The sequence below is a fragment of the Rhinopithecus roxellana genome, chromosome 16 (genome assembly GCF_007565055.1).
Source record: "Rhinopithecus roxellana isolate Shanxi Qingling chromosome 16, ASM756505v1, whole genome shotgun sequence".
Lineage (NCBI taxonomy): Eukaryota > Metazoa > Chordata > Mammalia > Primates > Cercopithecidae > Rhinopithecus > Rhinopithecus roxellana.
The window spans coordinates 8,816,842-8,831,388 of NC_044564.1; the positions used below are offsets into that span (position 1 = coordinate 8,816,842).

Consider the following 14,547-nt stretch of genomic DNA (forward strand, 5'->3'; position numbering starts at 1 on the left):
TCTTTCTGATATAATAACTTATTTTCCTTTGGGTAGATACTCAGGAGTGGGACGGCTGGAGCACATGGTAGATCTGCTTTTAATTCTTTGAGAAATCTCCATGCTGTTTTCATAGATGTTGTACTAATTATTTATTTTTATTTATTTATTTATTTTATTTTAAGATGAAGTCTAGCTCTGTCACCAGGCTGGAGTGCAATGGCGCGATCTTGGCTCACTGCAACGTCCACCTCCCAGGTTCAAGTGATTCTTCTGCCCCAGCCTTCTGAGTAGCTGGGACTATAGGCACCTGCCACCACGCCTGGCTAATTTTTTGTCTTTTTAGCAGAGACCGGGTTTCACCATGTTGGGCGGGCTGGTCTCGAACTCCTGACCTTGTGATCCACTTTGGCCTCCCAAAGTACTGGGATTAAGGCGTGAGCCACTGTGCTGGTCTTTTTCACATTTTAATAATGTCTATTCGGCTATAGTGCAAGGTGGCATCTCATTGTGGTTTTAATTTGCATTTCCCTGATGATTCGTGATGTTGAACGCTTTTTCATATTTGATGGCTATTTGTATATCTTCTTTTGAGAAATGTCTATTCACATGTCATTTGCCCACTTTTTGATGGGATTCTTTGTTTTTTTTTTCTTGCTGATTGGTTTGAGTTCCTTGTAGATACTTGATATTACCTCTTCGTTAGATGCATAGTTTGCAAATATTTTCGCCCATTCTGTGGGCTGTTTTCTCTAATTATTATTTCTTTTGCTGTGCAGAAGCTTTTTAGTTGAATTAGGTCGCATTTATTTATTTTTCTTTTTGTTGCATTTGCTTTTGTGGTTCTAGTCGAAATTGTTTGCTTAAGCCAATGTGCAGAAGAGCTTTCCTCGATTTCCTTCTAGAATGTTTATGGTTCAGGTCTTAGATTTAAGTCTTTCATCCATCTTGAGTTGGTTTTTGTATATGGTGAGAGATAGGGATCCAGTTTCATTCTCCTACATGTGGCCAGCCGGTTTTCCCAGCACCAGTTATTTGGTAAGGTGTCTTTTTCTCCAATTTATGTTTATTTGGACTTTGAAAAGATCAGTTGATTGTAAGTATTTGGTTTTATTTCTGGATTCTCTATTCCATCCCATTGGTCTATGTATCTACTTTTATATCAGTACTATGCTATTTTGGTACCTTATTAGTCCATTCTCACATTGCTATAAAGGAATACCTGAGGCCAGGTGCAGTGGCTCATGCCTGTAATCCTAGGACTTTGAGAGGCTGAGGCGGGCGGATTACCTGAGGTTGGGAGTTCGAGACCAGCCCGACCAACATGGTGAAACCCCATCTCTATTAAAATACAAAAAATTAGCTGGACGTGGTGGTGTGTGCCTATAGTCCCAGCTACTCAGGAGGCTGAGGCAGGGGAATCACTTAAACCTGGGAGGTGGAGATTATCGTGAGCTGAGATCATGCCACTGCACTCCAGCCTGGTGACAGAGCAAGACTCCATCTCAAAAAAAAAAAAAAAAAAAAAAATTGTCGGGCTTGGTGGTGGGCACCTGTAATCCCAGCTACTCGGGAAGCTGAGGCAGGAGAATCACTTGAACCCAGGAGACAGAGGTTGCAGTGAGCTGAGATCATGTCACTGCACTGTACTCCAGCCTGGGCCACAGAGTGAAACTCTGTCTCAAAAAAAAGAAAAAAAGAAATACCCGGGACTGGGTAACTTCTAAGAAAAGAAGTTCGGTTGGCTCATGGTTCTGGAGGCTGTACAGGAACCTGTATCACTGGCATCTGCTTCTGGGGAGCCTCTGGAAACTTCCGGTCCTGGCAGAAGGCAAAGCAGGAGCTTGCATGTCACATGGTGAAGGCAGGAGCGAGAGAGCAAGAGGGGACGCGCTGCGCACTTTTAAACGACCAGGCAAGGACAGGACCAAGGGGGCTGGTGCTAAACCACTCCTGAGAAATCCTCCCCCGTGATCCAGTCACCTCCAGTCACCTCCCGCCAGGCTGCACCTCCAACACTGAGGCTTGCCTTTCAAGATGAGATTTGGGCGGGGACACATCCAAACACAGAGCCTTGTAGTATAGTGTCAGTCAGGGTTCTCTAGAGGGACAGAACTGATAGGATAGATGTGCATATGAAAGGAAGTTTATTTTATTTTATTTTTTTTGAGGCGGAGTCTCACTCTGTCGCCCAGGCTGGAGTGCAGTGGCGCAATCTCGGCTCACTGCAAGCTCCGCCTCCTGGGTTCCCACCATTCTCCTGCCTCAGTCTCCCGAGTAGCTGGGACTACGGGCGCCCGCCACCTCGCCCGGCTAATTTTTTGTATTTTTAGTAGAGACGGGTTTTCACCGTGTTAGCCAGGATGGTCTCGATCTCCTGACCTCGTGATCCGCCCACCTTGGCCTCCCAAAGTGTTGGGATGACAGGCGTGAGCCACCGCACCCGGCCCACAAAAGGAAGCTTACTAAGGAGAGTTGACTCCCAGGATCACAAGGTGAAGGCTCACAATAGGCCGTCTGCAAGTTGAGGAGCCGGGAAGCCAGTGGTAGATCAGTCCAAGTCCCAAATTCTCCGAAGTTGGGAAGCTGGCAGTGCAGCCTTCAGTTTGCAGCCAAAGGCCCGAGGGCCCCTGGCAAACCACTGGTGTGCGTGTAAGAGTCCAAAAGCTGAGGAACTTGGAGTCTGATGTTCGAGGACAGGAAGCACCCAGCATGGGAGAAGATGGGGCCGGAAGACTCAGCAAGTCGGCTCTTCCATCTTCTCCTGCCTGCTTTATTCTGGCCGTGCTGGCCGCAGGTTAGATGGTGCCTACTGAGGGCGGGTCTGCCTCTCCCAGTCCATGGACTCTGTGAAATGTAAATCCCCTTTGGCAGCACCCTTACAGACACACCCAGGATCGATACTTTGCATCTTTCAGTCCAATCCAGTTGACACTCAATAGAAACCATCACAAGTGTAATTTGAAGTTGGATAATGTGAGGCCTCCAGATTTGTGTTTTGTTTTTGGGGGGTTTTTTTTGAGACAGAGTCTCACTCTGTCGCCAGGCTGGAGTGCAGTGGCACAATCTCGGCTCACTGGAACCCCCGCCTCCTGGGTTCAAGGGATTCCCCTTCCTCAGCCTCCGGAGGAGCTGGGACTACAGGCACCTGCCACCACGCCCAGCTGATTTTTTGTATTTTAGTAGGGAGGGAGTTTCACCATGTTGGCTAGGCTGGTCTCGAACTCCTGACCTTGTGATCCACCCGCCTCGGGCTCCCAAAGTGCTGGGTACAGGTGTGAGCCACTTCGCCCGGCTGAGGTTCGTTGTTTTTCCTTAGGACTTCTTTGGCTATTCAGGCTCTCTTTTGGTTTCATACAAATTTTAGGATTGTTTTTTCTAATTCTGTGAAAAGCTTTGATATAGGAACTGCACTTAATCTGTAGATTGCTTTGGGCAGTTTGGTTATTTCACAATATTGATTCCTCCAGTTCTTGAGCATGGGATGTATTTCCATTTGTGTCATTCGTGATTTCTTTCAGCAGCATTTTGTAGTTCTCCTTGTAGAGGTCTTTCACCTCCTTGGTTAAGTACATTCCTAGGTTTGTTTTGTGTGTGTGTGTGTGTGTGTGTGTGTGTGTGTGTGTGTGTGTGTGTGTTGTCGTTGCGCAGATATTGTAAAAGGGATTGAGTTTTGTTTTTTTTTCCACATATTTATTTATTTACTTTTATTTTTTTGAGACGGAGTCTCGCCCTGTTGCCCAGGCTGGAGTGCAGTGGCGCCATCTCGGCTCACTGCAACCTCCACCTCCCGGGTTCATGCAATTCTCCTGCCTCAGCCTCCGGGATAGCTGGGATTACAGGCACGCACCACCACACCCAGGCTAAATTTTGTATTTTTAGTAGAGACGGGGTTTCACCATGTTATCCAGGCTGGTCTCAAACTCCTGACCTCAAGTGAGCCACCCCCGTGGGCCTCCCAAAGTGCTAGGATTACAGGCATGAGCCACCGCGCCCGGCCTGAGATCCTGGTTTCCTTCTCAGCTTGGTCGTTGTGCTACTGATTTGTGCACATTGATTTTGTAACCCGAGACTTGACTGAATTCATTTGTCAAATCAAGGAGTCTTGGAGGCGCCTTTAGGGTGTTCGAGGTATACAGTCATAACATTGGCAAACGGAGATAGTTTGACTTCCTGTTTTCCCATTTGGATGCCCTCTCTTTCTTTCTCTTCCCTGAGAGTTCTGGTCAGAACTTTGAGCACTATGTTGTGAGGGCGGGAGGGTGAGGGGAGGGCAGCCTTCTCTCGTTCCAGTTCTCAGGGGGGTGTTTTCCACTTTTCCCCGTTGAATATGATGTTGGCTGCTGGTGTGTCATATATGGCTTTTATTATTTTGAGGTATGTTCCTTTCATGCCTAGTTGGGTGAGGATTTTTATCATAAAGCAATGCTAGATTTTATCAGATGCTTTTTATGCATCTCTTGAGATGATCATGTCATTTTTGTTTTTAATTCTGTTTATGTGATGAATCAAACTTTCTAACTTGCACATGTTGAACCCCCCTGAATCCCTGGGATGAAACTCACTTGATCATGGTGAGTTATCGCTTTAATGTGCTGTTGGATTCTGTTTGCAGGGTCCATTTATCTTTCTTACCTTACCTGCTGTCATTTTCCAGAATGTTAACACGATGCTGTTTTTCTTAATTCTGCGAATTAGACATGATCATGTTTCCTTTATGGACTCGACGTCTTTTAGTGTTGATGATCTGTGGACCGTTTATTGCATGGCAGACCTTCCTCTGGGAAACGACAAACTCCTTCTTGTTAATGAATTTTCCTTGTTCTTTAATTGGGGCCATTTTTCCTTTCTAAAAAGCTCTGTTTGCTCTTTCTTGAAGGAGAGTGTTGCTGGTTTATACTAGCAGCTCCACAGAACTTTGAAAACCCTCCGCTGCCTTTTGGCTCCATTGTTGCCCTCGAGAAGTTCGCCATCAGTCCTGTGTAGCTCCTGTGTACCCCCGTGTAGCTCCTGTGGGGCCCCACTGTAGTTCCTTTGTGGCCCCTCTGTAGTTCCCATGTTGCCCTGTGTAGTTCCTATGTAGCCCTGTGTAGCCCCGTGTAGTTCCCATGTAGCCCCGTGTAGTTCCCGTGTAGCCCCATGTAGTTCCTATGTAGCCCCGTGTAGCCCCGTGTAGTTCCCGTGTAGCCCTGTGTAGTTCCTATGTAGCCCCATGTAGCCCTGTGTAGTTCCTGTGTAGCCCTGTGTGGCCCCGTGTAGCCCCGTGTAGTTCCCATGTAGCCCCGTGTAGTTCTCGTGTAGTTCCTGTGTAGACCCGTGTAGTTCCCGTGTAGTTCCTGTGTAGACCCGTGTAGTTCCTGTGTAGCCCTGTGTGGCCCCGTGAAACCCCATGTAGTTCCCATGTGGCCCTGTGTAGTTCCCGTGTAGTTCCGGTGTAGCCCCATGTAGTTCCCGTGTAGTTCCTGTGTAGCCCCGTGTAGTTCCTGTGTAACCCCATGTAGTTCCTGTGTAGCCCCATGTAGTTTCTGTGTAGCCCCGTGTAGTTCCTGTGTAGCCCCGTGTAGCTCCTGTGTAACCCCACTGTTGTCCCTCTGTGGCCCCTCTGTAGTTCCCATGTTGCCCCGTGTAGTTCCTGTGTAGCCCTGTGTAGCCCCGTGTAGTTCCCATGTAGCCCCGTGTAGTTCCTGTGTAACCCCATGTAGCTCCTGTGTAACCCCACTGTAGTCCCTCTGTAGCCCCTCTGTAGTTCCTGTGTAGCCCCGTGTAGTTCCTGTGTAGCCCTGTGTGGCCCCGTGTAGCCCCGTAGTTCCTGTATAACTAGTCTGTTTCTTCCCTTTGACCATTGTTTCCTTTTTTCCTGTATATTTACTTTATTTACCAGTTGTGTTTGTTTTTACTTTTTTTATTCATCATATAGGTGTATATTAGTTGTTTTTACTCATCATATTGGTGTATATTTGTTATCACCACAAAGTAGCTACTTGCTGTGTCGCTTTTTTCCTTCCTTTTTTGTGGTAAAACATACATAACACGAAATTGACCATTTTAACCGTTTTTAAGTGTGCAGTTCAGTGGCATTAGCACACTCACTGTATCATATATCCATCACCACCACCTCTTTCCAGAACTCGGTATCATCCCAAACAAAGACACCGTACCAGCCAGGGGCGGGGGCTCACGCCTGGAGTCCCAGTACTTTGGGAGGCCGAGATGGGCGGATCACGAGGTCAGGAGATCGAGACCATCCTGGCTAACACGGTGAAACCCCGTCTCTATTAAAAATACAAAAAAAAAAAATTAGCCGGGCGTGGTGGCGGCGCCTGTAGTCCCAGCTACTCGGGAGACTGAGGCAGGAGAGTGGCGTGAACCAGGGAGGCAGAGCTTGCAGGAAGCCGAGATCACGCCACTGCACTCCACCCTGGGCAACAGGGCAAGACTCTCTCAAAAAAAAACACAACAACAACAACGACTCTGAGCCAATAGTTATCTCCCTCCCCTCCCTCTAGCCCTGGTGGTCACTGTTCCACTTTCTGCCTCTATGAATTGACCTGTCCTAGGTACCTCGCTAGACGTGGAATCATATAGTATCTGCCCGTTTGCGTCTGGCGTCTTCCACTCGGCATGTCGTGAGGGTCTATCTGGGCCGTAGCCTGTGTCTGAACGTCCTTCCTTTCTGAGGCTGGATGACGTTCCGTTGCAGGATGGACCCATTTTGTTTCCATTCGTCTGTGGATGGGCCCCAGGTTGCTTCCCTCTTCTGGTTATTCTGAATGTGGCTGCTACGAACACTGATGGATAAGGATGTGCCTGAGCTTCTGCTTTCAGTTCTTTTGCATTTACAGCTAAAGGCGAAACTACTGAATCCTCTTCTGACTCTGTGTTTAACTTCTTGAGGCACCGTCACACTATTTTCCACAGCAGCCGCACTGCTTACCTTCCCACCAGTGACGCGTGAGGGTTCAGTTTATCCACATCCCACCAACATTATTTCCCTTTTTTTTTTTTTTTTAATAAAAGCCATCCTAATGGATGTGATGTCTCACTGTGGTTTTTATTTGTGTTTCGCTAATGACGAATGATGTTGAGCATCTTTTCATGTGCTTATTGGCCACGCATATATCTTTGAAGAAGTGTGTATTCAAGTCCTTTGTCAACTTTTTCTTTTCTTTTTGAGATAAAGTTTCACTTTGTTACCCAGGCTGGAGTGCAGTGGCACGATCACAGCTCACAGCAGCCTCAGCCTCCCAGGCTCAGGCTATCCTCCCGCCTAGGCCTCCCAAAGTGTTGGGATTCCAGGCGTAAACCACCGTGCCCCGCCCTTCCATTTTTAAACTAGATTATTTACTTTTCTGTTGTTGAATTATGGGGTTCTTCCTATACTCTGGATATCAACCCCTGGCCAGATACGTGATTTGCAAATACCGACGTCTCCACTCCGCGGTGTTTTACTCCTCCAGAGTGTCCTACACGCACATTTCACTGTAATGAAGGTCCAGTCACTCCCGTGTTTCTTTTGCTGCCTTTGCTACAGTGTCATATCGAAGAAATCCTGGCCAAATACAGTGCCAGGAAGTGGTCCCCTGTGTCTTCTTCTAAGAGGTTTTTTTTTTTTTTTTTTTTTTTTTGAGATAGAGTATCTTTGTAGCCTAGGCTGGAGTGTGGTGGCGTGAACACAGCCCACTGCAGCCTTGACCTCCCGGCTCAGGTGATCATCGCACATTGACCTCCTAAGAAGCTGGGACTACAGGCACACCTGCCTAGTTTTTTTATTTTTTGTGAGATGGGGTTTCGCTATGTTGCCCAGGCTGGTCTAGAACTCCTGGACTCAAGCAATCTGCCCATCGCAGCCTCCCAAAGTGCTGGGATTACAGGCATGAGCCACCTTGCCCAGCCTCTTGTAAGAGTTTTATAGTATTAGCTCTGATGTTTTTGAGTTGGTCTTGCACTCTTAAAGATAACTAATGATTTGGCTGGGCACGGTGGTTCACACCTATAATCCCAGCACTTCGGGAGGCTGAGGCAGACGGATCACCTGAGGTCAGGAGTTTGAGACCAGCCTGGCCACCATGGCGAAACCCCATCTCTACTAAAAATACAAAAATTAACTGGGTGTGGTGGTGGGTGACTATAATCCCAGCTACTTGGGAGGCTGAGGCACGAGAATCGCTTGAACCTGGGAGGAGGATGTTGCAATGAGCTGAGATTGTGCGCTCCAGCCTGGGCGACCGAGCGAGACTCCATCTCAAAATAAATAAATAAATAAAAACAGTTAATGATTTTAAGGAACCATTCTGAACGCATAGAAAGGTGTCTGTGTCCTCCGCTGCACCTCTGTTCCCTGACTGGCATGTTGCCTCCCTGTGGTGTGGGAGCCCCGCTGGCTCCTGAGTCCTCGGATGTAACACCTGGCTCTTGGATCACCGTTGCTTTCTGTAGTGTCTAGAGGCTCCAGCCTCATTGTCTGCATTTGTCCCTTAGATCTGGAATCAGTCATTTCTCCAAAAAGCTCGGGCTCCTTTTAGTGTAAAATGTAGAAACCAGTGTTGGGTACAGGCACTCCCGGCTACGGGACTGGGTCTTGTCTCCAGACCTTTGCAGCGGATTGTGCGGAAATACACTTTAAAAAATATATGTAACAGGCCGGGCGCGGTGGTTCAAGCCTGTAATCCCAGCACTTTGGGAGGCCGAGACGGGCGGATCACAAGGTCAGGAGATCAAGACCATCCTGGCTAACCTGGTGAAACCCCGTCTCTACTAAAAAATACAAAAAAACTAGCTGGGCGAGGTGGCGGGTGCCTGTAGTCCCAGCTACTCAGGAGGCTGAGGCAGGAGAATGGCGTGAACCCAAAAGGCGGAGCTTGCAGTGAGCTGAGATCCGGCCACTGCACTCCAGTTTGGGCGACAGAGCGAGACTCCGTCCCAAAAAAAAATATATATATATATATATATATGTAACATACAGCAGAAATTCATCCTGAAGCTTTTTATTCAGAGCTGGAGTTTTCTTGTAAGCTTAATATCCTTAATTTTAATCCTTTGTCGGCTGAAAACTCTCATACTCACAAAATCAGCAAAATAATCCGTCTATTTTATGCCACAGTTGATACACAGCTTTGGAAGAGCCACGTCAACACCGACAGTCACCCATAGTATCATCACTGCAGGGTTTTCTTCATATTTATTTTTTTGTTTAAGACGGAATCTCGCTCTGTCGCCCAAGCTGGAGTGCAGTGGCGCGATCTCGGCTCACTGCAAGCTCCGCCTCCTGGGTTCACACCATTCTCCTGCCTCAGCCTCCCGAGTAGCTGGGACTACAGGGGCCCGCCACCGCGCCCGGCTAATTTTTTTGTATTTTTATTAGAGACGGGGTTTCACCGTGTTAACCAGGATGGTCTCGATCTCCTGACCTCGTGATCTGCCCGCCTCGGCCTCCCTAAGTGCTGGGATTACAGGATCACCGCGCCCAGTTGGTTTTCATTTTTGATGTGTATTTGGCTCCGTAGGAGCTAGGGGCAAGTTACTGTGTTTTCAAATCTCTAGAGTCTCTTGGAATACCTCTGTATGTGTTTTATTTATTTCATTTTCTTCTGCTTTTGAGGGATGGCTTTTTAAATTCAATTTTGTTTGTAGTTATGAAAAACAGGCCGGGCGCGGTGGCTCAAGCCTGTAATCCCAGCACTTTGGGAGGCCGAGATGGGCGGATCACGAGGTCAGGAGATCGAGACCATCCTGGCTAACATGGTGAAACCCCGTCTCTACTAAAAATACAAAAATCTAGCCGGGCGAGATGGCGGGCGCCTGTAGTCCCAGCTGCTCCGGAGGCTGAGGCGGAGCTTGCAGTGAGCTGAGATCTGGCCACTGCACTCCAGCCCCGTCTCAAAAAAAAAAAAAAAAAAAAAAAAAAAAAAGAAAAACAAATGTTTGCATGGTGCCAAGATTAAATCTATACAATGAGGCGACACCCAGGACCCGGGCTGCAGGTGTCTGAGGGCCAGCAGGGCTCCTCACCACCCAGACCCCAGGCAGAGGCCACCCTGGAGGACAAAGGGGGCCTGGTGCAGGGCCAGGATCCAGGGAGCTAAGGGGCAGTGAGCAGAGGCGGCCCAGTCCAGGAGCACGGAGCTGCCCCCTTCACCCGCTGGTTGCCCCTCCCACACAGGTCGCCAGGCAGGAGGAGAGGATCATCCTGACGTCGGGGCAGCCATTCCACAAGGTGAGTGTCCCACAGATGAGCTCAGTGGGCCTGAGCCCCATCTTCCCAAGCCCCCAGCCCCTTGGCCACCCCCACCTCAGGATCAGCTTGCCATGGGGCCGGCCCCCAGCACCTCTGCCATACCCCTGGTGGGCCAAGAGAAGGCTCCTGCCCCATGCTGGTGGAGATGGGCTGGGCCTGGGCAGGTGCTGGGCTCTGCACTGCCCTTCAGTAGCTGAGCCATGTCTTCGCAGCTCCGGGCCCAGGTCGGGGCTGGGCGCTGCCTCTCGGTCGACTGCTCCCTGAAGGCCCAACAGCAGGCTAAGGCTGTGCTCAAGCATTTCAATGTGCGCGTCACCCACGCAGACATCTTCAGCCGCTGCCAGGTGGGTCCTGCGCACCCCGTCCTACCTCGGGCTGGCACAAGATCCGGAGCTACGGGGGTGTCCAGGGAGGTGGGCCCCCTGGACAGTGGCGGACGGCAGAGGCACCTGCCACGCCCTCTGCTCTGCTCATGGGAGCCAGGACCACGAGCAACCCTGTTGCTCCCACCTCCACCCAGACACCCACATGCCTTGGGGGACTGCTGCAGTCCCGGGTGAGGCGCCGGCAGAGCGTCCCTGGTGAGTCGGGGTGAGGTGCCAGCAGAGCATCCCTGGTGGGTCGGGGTGAGGTGCTGGTGTAGCGTCCCTAGTGCAGGCCGGCATGGCCATGGGGACAGCTCCCATCAGGCACTGGTTGGGATTTGGGCAATTCCCTCCAGCTCCCATGAGGTTTCTGAAAGGAATCGAGGGAAATTGTGGAAGCCTCTTCGGACTGGGTAGGTCCCGCTTTCCAAAGGTAACACACAGAACAGCCTGTGTCTGCTTGGTGACGTCTAGCAAGGTCTGGGCAACAGAACCCCTGAGTGGGAACTGCCGCGCCTCGATGGAGAGCCATAGAGGAGGCTGGTGGGGGCACCAAAGCCCAACTCACCTCTCTCCCTCCTCTCCTCTCCCCAGTGGGGGACTGAGCTAAGCCACCTGCCCAGGGCTGCACTGTCCAAGCTTGCCGTGCCCCACACCGACTGGCTTGAGCCCACTGGGCACCTGGGTATGGCCAGGCTGAGGGGGAGTTAATGCCGCCTTTTGCCCCTCCATACTAGGTGCCGGGGTCTCTGTGGGCAACACGGGAGCAGGGGGACTATGGGCTGTGCTGGCTCTCGGCAGCTCCTGGTGGAGGGTACGGGCTGCTTCCAGAACGTTCCGGAGCTAGGGCCACATCAATATTCCGCCCAGAGCAGCAGGTCAGGGCTGCTCCACCAAGCTCAGTTTTGTTTCCTGGGGTTTTTTGGGGGTAATGGAGTCTCACTCCATCACCTAGGCTGGAGTGTAGTGGTACAGTCTCAGCTCACTGCAGCCTCTGTCTGCCAGGTTCAAGCGATTCTCCCACCTCAGGCTCCTGAGTAGCTGGGATTACAGGCGCCCACCACCATGGGCGGCTAATTTTTGTATTTTTGTAGAGATGGGGTTTCACCATGTTGGTCAGGCTGGTCTTGAACTCCTGACCTCAGGTGATCCTCCTGCCTCAGCCTCCCAAAGTGCTGGGATTACAGGCGTGAGTAATCCCAGCCTCCCAAGCCCAATTTTGAGGGGAGGTTTTGGGACTCCCTCATGGAGGTAGATCCCCTCATGGAGGCCACTGCCAGGGTCCCTGCTGGTGTCTGGGCTGGGCAGGGAGGGGCCCTGAGCTCAGCTTCACCCCATGGTCCTCAGGGGCACCCACCTGGCTGAGCAGGGACAGATGCAGGCCTGGGCCTTCTGCTACCGCCCTTCTGCCCCCACAGCCTCAGGCTGGGCCGGCGGGGACTGATGCAGGAAGGAAAGAGGGAAAGCTCTGGCTCGGATCTGCAGCCGGCCAGGCACCTGAACACACAGGCCCCTGGACCTCCCACTGCCCCTGGCCTGAGGTGCAGTCTGACCCTCTGACCCCACTGCTCTGCCTCAGGTGGCAAGGAAGTGTGCTCCAGGGGCCTCTCCTTCAGCCTTGGGCTCCAGGGGCAGCAGGAACCGCGTCCGCTGCCTCTCTTTGTCTGTGCTCAGGCCGGCAAGCGCTATAAAGACCCCAGGATGTCCGGGACGCCTGGGGAGGCATGTTAATGAGCTGTTCAGAATCGGCTGCTGCGTTTTCTTGAGAAAACAGGAAGTTGGGTAGCTGGGAGGAAACCCCTGCTGGAGCCCTGGGCAGCCGGGTGCTGGGGAGCGCCCCTGAGGACCCAGGCCAGGCGCAGAGGGGCCCAAGCCCTGCATGGAGAAGAGTGTCCAGGGTGGGAGGCAGAAGGGCGGACTTTGGCCTGGCTGAGTGGATGGGATGGGGGGCTACAGAGACTGAGCAGGTGGGGGCCGCCCTGTCCCATGTCCGCCCTGCCTCTTTGCTGGCTACTGGCAGCTCCAGGCTGCTGATGCCACTCTGCCTCTCACACCCTGCAGCCTCCAGGGTGCCCCTGCTGTGGCAAGCAGGAGCGCCAGGCCCAGGGGGGCTGCAGGCAGAGCAGGCCTGGGAGGGGCTAAGGCCAGAGCTGCACTTCCGTTGGGGGCCAGCAAGTGTCCAGGCCAGAGAGGGCAGCACCAGCCGCCCAGGACCAAGGCATTGAGGGAGGAAGCATCTGGGTCTCAGAGACTGCAAACAGCCAGCGGGGAGTTTGGCCTGGAGGGTACCCTAGGCCCTGGCTGCAGCCCCAGGCAGCGACCTGCCACCTGTGGCAACCCCTCTGTGTGGGGGCAGGATGTGGGAAAGGGGCGGGTGAGCTGCCTTGGCCCCACGGACTGTGCGGCCGGGGGCCCTGCGGATACATGCGTCTCTGTGTGTGCATATCCCACAGATGCTGGGTGGTGCATGCTGAGGACAGAACCATGCGTTCCCCCTGCCCGCCCCAGCCTGGGAGCAGAGCATATGCTGGCAGCCACACCAGAACCCGAACCCCCGGTACAGGGCTGGCAGGGGAGAGGGTGCTGGTCTGTGCAGAGCCCCATGTGTATGGGCCACATGCCGCGTCAGGTGGGAGCCCAGGTGGGAGGGAGGCGCGTCAGGGCTGGGGACCCTGTTGGGGCCTAGCAGGCAGCCCTTGGGCAGGTGACAGAGAGCTGTTGGGAGAGGGGCCTCCCTGTGCACAAGGGTCCCGCAGGGCCAGCGTGATGGGGCCAGGAGGGTAAGAAAGGGGACTCTGAGAAGCTGAGATGTCTACATTTGAACCTGGCCTTCCAGGTTCCAGGTAGGGTGGGAGAATGGAGTTTGCTTTGCACAAGTGCCTCAGCCGGCTGGTGGCCCAATGCCTGCAGCCCAGGGTCCCACGTGCACACCTGCCTCCTTGGCTCTGGAGTCCCAAGAGGTGCTCAGAGCCTGGAGGGCCAGGGCCCCAGGCCACATGTCCATGATGACCATGTGCTCTAGAAAGTTATTCCTAGGGCTGGGCAGGCGTGGGCCATGTTCCCACCACCCACTCCAACAGCACTGCAGCCTCAGTGCTCCCAGCTGAACCCTGGGAGCTTGGCCTGAGTGGGCAGCTGGGAACACCACTGGTCGGCCACCCCACACACTGGCTGCCCCATCCCTACCCCAGAGGCGAAGGGAGGCCCATCCTCAGGGCCAAAGAGGTGGGCACGGGCAAAACAATGGAGGCCAGGCCCAGGGACCACGCAGGCCCAGCTCCATGCAACTGCAGACCCCGGCCCTGCCCCCGAGGCCACAGTGCAGGGCTGGGCTGGCTATGACCCATCTGGACACCAGAGGGCTGCTGGCCATCACCAGCCAGCAGAGAGCGGCACGCTCAGGCTGACGCAGCGGGCGAGATCGGAGAGATCGGCCTTTCGCCCTGGAGCTGCCCACGGGGCCTGGCTCTGGGCTCGGTCACAGGATCTGAGGCTCACAGTCTCCACTGTCCCCCAGCTCCGGCCAGAACTGGCCACCTCCCTGGAGAGCGCCTGCCGCCGGGCTGACTTTCCATTTTCTTCTTCCTTCTGCTATTTTGGTGCTGTTCCCGGAGGGAAAGCCCACTCAACATGCAGGGTTCCCAGAGCAAGGCTGGGGTGCTCTCTGGGTGGCGCGGTGGGCACACAGCAGGCAGTGAGCATCGGCACTCGTGATTGAGCCCAAAGCTGGGCCAGGGACCTGGCCAGGGGTCTGTGGCCACCGCCGGCCCCACCACTCAGCAGGGACCCCGAGCGGTGGGACTCCTGGGTGCTGGGGTTGCTGGTGCCAGCTTTCTGGTAGCATCTGCCCATGCGTGCCCCTGAGTCAGGCAGGGAGGGGCTCCCCTCGAGCGAGGATGGCCCACCGGCCCACCCACAGGAGCCACAGGGGCCATAGGTCTCAAGTAGAGGGCGGGACCGTGCCCTCTG

General features: G+C 53.0%; 1 protein-coding gene across 5 annotated transcripts in view; it reads left to right on the top strand.

The window, feature by feature from the left end:
- EXD3 (exonuclease 3'-5' domain containing 3) overlaps window positions 1-14,547 on the top strand; it is a 117,289-nt gene that overhangs the window by 91,174 nt on the left and 11,568 nt on the right. For all 5 annotated transcript variants that reach the window (XM_030919494.1, XM_030919493.1, XM_010372642.2 and 2 more), the window contains 2 exons: window positions 10,139-10,192; window positions 10,426-10,557. In XM_030919494.1, coding sequence (XP_030775354.1) covers window positions 10,139-10,192; window positions 10,426-10,557 — 186 coding nt within the window. The remainder of the gene's footprint in view (window positions 1-10,138; window positions 10,193-10,425; window positions 10,558-14,547) is intronic.